We start from the raw sequence: 6,027 nt of genomic DNA, 5'->3' as shown, positions 1-6,027 counted from the left end.
GGTAGGATAAAAGCTCAATTCCAGTTTAAAAATCAACAATTTGACTTTTGAAAGGAAACTCTGCACCCCATCTTTTATCCTAGATCCTATACAATTCCAAGTTTAAATAAGGCTTGCTAAATTGGGGAAAAGTGACACTGATGCCCCACACACCATAAAATATTCACCCTGATGAGTAGACTGAGCTGGACACATGTTAGTTTGACAGAGCAAATCTGGACATGATGCAGGATTCTTAAGATGGAAGAACATCCTGTCTTACTGGGAATCTTATGTCCTATAGAAGTCTGTGGCCTTTCATGCCATTGCATTGGCACCAGTATCTTGAAATGAAAGTAGGAGCAATTTTACTCATAGTAAATCCACTTTTGTTGGTACATTAGAAAGGAACCTTTCTATCTTTGACTCAAGCATGATTGGCTGCTGGACCAGGTGGAGATGCAACACTTTTACTAGACTCTGCTTCTACTTCTCTGCTCAAGTTTGTGTATATCTCTGATTTTTTAAATGTTGAACAACTATGTTTGCATCCATAAAATTACAAAAATTAGAAGAACATCTAAAACTTTGAATTGATATTGATGTAAATATCTATCTGCACAGATGATTCAGTGAACACTGGGACACATCTGAATTGGTCACTTCCATCCCTGGTCATATTCTACACTCCAATATTCTACACTCCAGCTTTGCATCACCAGATTCACTAACAAACTGTAGGGTCCTTTAAGTTCTTACTGAGAAAGCAGAATCAAGGGGCTGGTGCTGGGGCTCAGTGGTAGAACACTCACCTAGCATTAGCGAGGCCCTGGGTTTGATCAATCCTCACACCACATACAAATAAAGGTATTGTGTGCAACTACAACTAAAAGAAATATAAATATTTAAAGAAAGAAAGAAAGAAAGCAGAATCAAAAAACCAGAGTAACTTGAGCATTTGCTCAGGAAACTCATTAGATCCAGTAAGTTGGGGCCCATTGTGAGCTCATCAGCTGTCAGTCTGCTCCTAGGAACTGCCTCATCAAGTCATGCTGCTGAGACTTGCCCTTTGAACCCAAGTGTCCAAACTCAGTACCTATGCCTTTGTCACCCCAGTCTGAGCCTTCACATGGCCACTTTCACCAAGTCAAAATGACATTACTTATCATTCTGTTTTGAATCATTTAACAGTAGACCACACTAAATCACATGCTTAGTACTACTTCTTCCATGTCCATGTCTGTAAAGGTGATATTGTCTCTTGATGCAGATAATTTAATAAATAACAAGAGAAGAACCACAGAAAATAGATTAAAACAATTCCTTATTTTATATGCAAAAGAAATATCTTATTAATTAGCTGCTGCTATTATCTATTTTTAATTGATGTTCTCTTTTTTTTCTGTCCTTGGGAAGTTATCTTCATGGCTTTGCATAATTTGACATCAGATATGGGATTTCATAGTCTTTGTACCAATATTTAGTTATTTGCATCTCCTTTGCAACCATCTTTTTTGGTTAAAATATCTTACAATACAAGTTAAACATTCAACGACTTTCACCAAGATGGATGTCTCTCAATAGGAATGGTGTTATTCTATTTAATTTTTTTTCTAAATTTATACATTAAAGTTAAACTTAATTTACTTGTCACCTCAACTCATGTAAGATTTTGAATGCCACTCATTAGGATTCAGTAGGTTATGGTTGTAAAAGTGGAGGTCACAGAAGTCATCTGTGGTGCTCTGAAGGGCCTTCTGCTCTAACAGGGATCATTGGAGCAGGGAGACCCAGTAATCAGACACAGTGGATGGAGCCTGTGTTCTGGTTGGATCCTGTTACAGCAGGTCAAGGCTTCCTGCTGATTGTCTGGGGTGCTCATTGGTCCTGACTACAAGTATTCCCTTGTCTGCAAATGTTAAGAGATTCTGTTATTCATTATACACATATATTTAGATTTTTGTATTTTCCTAGGTAATACATATATTAATAATTTTGTACACTTTTTCTTATTAGTGAACTGGTGAAAAAATCATTCTTAGAATTTGGAGTTTGATGCATTGCCTACAATATGTATGAACTCTTTTTTTCTTATTTTGTTATATTAAAATTTCAAGATACTTTGACAGTGAGTATATGTCAGTTGCAATTAATAACTAGCAAAACACATACCAGTTAGGCCACTAAAATATTTAAAAAGACATAACCTGTGTGAGAGGATGAAAGACTGCAAAAAGGCATTAGAGGACATGTATAGATACAGGCTTACATTACATACTTATACAAAGTTGACAGTTGACATAGGGGAGACACTTAGGTCAGATAATTAGTGTCTGTCATTTCATTTTATCAGACATGACAAAGTCTTAAATGTTACAGAATTAAGTTACATGGTGGAGGCAACCATCTGAATGCTCAACTGCAACTTAGTCCCAAGGTTTGGTCCCCATCTCTGGGTCAATTATGGACATAAAAAAGACTGGCAGCCAACAAGGCCTAGGAAGGCAATTTGTCTTCCCCAGGGGATGCATTTGACTGTCAGGACACAGGGGTTGGTAACCATGGCCCTCTGTTTACTTCATGGACAAGGACTATTCTATTTTTCTATGTTCCAGAAGGAGAGAAATGCTACTATGATTCCCTCTACACTTTTGGTTATAACTTCTTTAGGATTTGATTTTTGTGTATTTCCAATGTATTTAAATTGACACAATTGTGTACCAGAGACCTTCCAGATTTATTTCACACATCACTAAATGAGATCACTAAATATGGTCAAATGATATCAGGTTGTTCTCATGATTGATTTGTAAGGTTTGCATCTGTGACTTTACTTGATTGAAGTACTACAAACTATTTGGTGAATCATAAACAGATATAATCTCAAATGATTATAACATACAACTTGAATTATACTCATTAATTAAAGATGCATTTGCTAACATTATACATTTTATGAAGAATAAATAAAAATGATTTCATAAATTAAAACAAAAATTATTTTACAAGTTGAAGTACCCAGGACCCAATAAGGTGACATTAGAGTAAGCAGTATGACTTCTGAAGCCTAGCTATGAAGAGCATGATCTCTAATTAAGAACTTCAAACAGTGAAATAAGAATAGTACTGAAAAGCATCTTTATCATTTCCCTGAGAACAACTGTCTTCCCATTAATCTCCTCACAGCGTCCTTTACCTGTTTGTTCCTGAGACTGTAGAGGAGAGGATTCAGGAAGGGAGGAACCATGGTGTAAAAGGCAGAGAGAACCATGTCCTCGAGTGTGTCAGAGGTTGCTGAGGACCTCAGGTACACACCTGTGATGGAACTGAGGAAGATGGACACCACAAGGATGTGAGGGATGCAGGTGGAGAAGGCCTTCCATGGGGCTCTGGTGGGAAATTTCAGCACAGCAGAAAATATGCAAAAATATGACACGACAATAAGAAGGAAGCAACCACCACAAATAACCACAGCAGAGACAAGAATAAGGACCTTGTTGCTGGTGGTGTCAGAAGAGGAGAGCCTCAGCAGAGAGGGGACATCACAGAAGAACTGATGGACCACGTTTGACTTGCAGAAGGACAGCCAAAATGTGTTCCCAGTGTGCACACCTGCATACAGCAGACCACTGAGCAATGAAGCCAGGGTCATGCGGACACAAAATTGAGGGTTCATGATGAGAGGGTACTGGAGGGGCTGGCAGATGGCCACATAGCGGTCCCAGGCCATGATGGTGAGAAACAGAAGTTCAACACTTGCACAAAAAATGACCAGGAAGATCTGGGTTGCACAACCAGTCACTGAAATGGCAGTGAGAGAGTTGATACAGGCACTGGGGACAGTGATGGAAATGAAGCACATGTCCAGGATGGACAGGTTCCTGAGGAAGAAGTACATGGGTGTGTGCAGGTTCTGGTCAGCAGTGGTGACAGTGACGATGAGAAGGTTCCCTAACAAGGTACCCAAGTAGGTCATTGGGAATACTGTGAAATAGAGGAAACTCAGATCCCAGCCATCAGGAGAGCCAAGGAGGAGAAATTCAGTTACCATGGTGGAATTATCCATTTATTGAAAATTCAGATTGAGTGGGATGATAAAGAGATAAAAGTGGAAAGAAAACAGAGTTAATGAAATTACTTTATATATTCTTATGCACCATGTTTACTTGTATATTGCAGTTGCTTTCCCTGGAGATGAAAGTCACTCTTGGTTTTCTCAAATGTTTACTCATTTCTGAGCAGAGTGCACCTCCACACCAGTTCAGGTGTGGAGGTCTGCATCATAGGGTCTGGGCCTGACCTGCAGAGCTTGTCCTCAGGTCCTCATCTGGCCTCCCCTCACCCACTGAAACTCCATGCAGAGCATGTGACAATGTTTTTTTTTTTTTTTAATGATCTATAATATAGTTACTTTCACTCTCTTCCATGAATATAATTTCAACATTATTTTGCCATTTTTCCACACTAAATAATTCAAAGTATTATTAATAATTCCAATTGTAATTAATTTTCAAATATTTTTAAGTAGGAAACTATTCATAATATAGGAGTATTTATCTCCATTAACATGAAAAAATTTAACTCATAAGGAAAGCCTCTCAAGAATTCAAACTTTTCCATACCAGGCTGCAGGTCCAGTGCTATGGTAAAATGAGGGGATCTGACTGGACTGGACCTGGACTCTCCTGCCATCCCCCACTCTCCCTGCTGATCCTCAGGATGGGGTGATACTGTATGCAGGCCACAGAATCTCAGATAGGAATATGTTCCTTTTCCCACTGGGACTCTTTCTCTCTCCAACAGATCAGTGTGAGGTGTTTAAAGCTCCAGATTCTAGCGCAGATGACATTCTTTTAAACTTTTATTTTTTGCCTTAATGCATTTTTATTCTGTGTTCAGAACCATGAAGTTGAAGATTCCTTTGTCTAGACAATAATTTGTCATTTTCCTGTTGACACCTTCCATTTTAATCCTTTCCTCCAAATGTCATGATTATACAAAGTGATCCAGGCTGACTACCCTAAAAGAAAGATTTTGCTCATACTTACAGCACTTCTGAAGCATATCAGACTAGTTCAATCCCAAATCACCAAAATTGTCATTTCTTCAGCACTCTGAAAACCTGGGTCCACCTCAGCACTTTGTCAGGTTAACCACACTCACCCTTAGAAAAGCGATCTTCATCATGAGTTTGTCTGGCCTTTACTTAAAATTTGTGTCCTCCAGCATCAAGGGTGTGTGCCCAGACACAGGTATGTTGGTGTTAATTTCACAGTTAATTTCAAGGACCCCTACTCAATCTAGCTGTAATCTCTTGCTTGCCCTATTCCCCATTTCTCACTGACACAACCTGAATATCACACCTCAGTGACACCCTTGTTCACAGCATGCCCTATAACTTGCTGTCAGAGGCCCTTTTCTACTGTTACATAATGATTCCCTTTTCCCATTACTACATACTGAGCTGTAAGGAGACTCAAATGCAACTTTTCCTCAGAAACCCTCTTCATAGCTTCTAATTATTCTTCTATTTCTCTGTAATGTTAGAAATCGACATGTTCTTCTGCATTTCAGTAAATCAGAATGCATTTATCCCCCAAATTACTGTTGCAAATTCCTTAATTTTTTGGCCATGTATTGCTCAATGTTTTTATTCTCTTAGTAGCAAGTGCATGACTTCATGGATAATAGTTAATAAAAAATGCAATGTAGCATAATCATCTAACTGCTAACATGAACTAAGTTTTTATTTGACTTATTTAAAAATGAGTAATTCCTAAATTGGTGAAGCCCTTTCTTCACATCTATAAGAAATACAGTGTACCTTCTTTTGAAATAACTCACCTTTGCCTGTGAGCATAAGATCTTTACAAATTAGGTAATCTTTCCACAATTATTTATTAATGATTCATAACATGGCAAAATCTGCTCTAGATACTGGGTTTAAATAAAATAAGTATATTATCATCTTTAAAACATAATTTGAGTACTGTGAAGGAAAAATAAAATGGTACACATGTAAAAGGTCAAATAAACATGAAAATTTTT

The 6,027-nt window shown here is 38.0% G+C and overlaps 1 protein-coding gene across 1 annotated transcript; it reads right to left on the bottom strand.

The window, feature by feature from the left end:
* Nucleotides 1-406: 406 nt before the first annotated feature.
* On the bottom strand, nt 407-4,045 carry LOC143388356 (olfactory receptor 14C36-like). The gene is made up of 2 exons (XM_076842174.1): nt 3,126-4,045; nt 407-509 (listed from the first exon to the last, which is right to left on the bottom strand). The coding sequence occupies exons 1-2, from the start codon at nt 4,043-4,045 to the stop codon at nt 407-409; spliced, it is 1,023 nt and encodes a 340-aa protein (XP_076698289.1).
* Between the last annotated feature and the right edge of the window lie 1,982 nt (nt 4,046-6,027).

This window comes from Callospermophilus lateralis, unplaced genomic scaffold, assembly GCF_048772815.1.
Source record: "Callospermophilus lateralis isolate mCalLat2 unplaced genomic scaffold, mCalLat2.hap1 Scaffold_1105, whole genome shotgun sequence".
NCBI classification, from domain to species: Eukaryota; Metazoa; Chordata; class Mammalia; order Rodentia; family Sciuridae; genus Callospermophilus; species Callospermophilus lateralis.
This window is presented reverse-complemented; position numbering and strand designations above follow the sequence as displayed.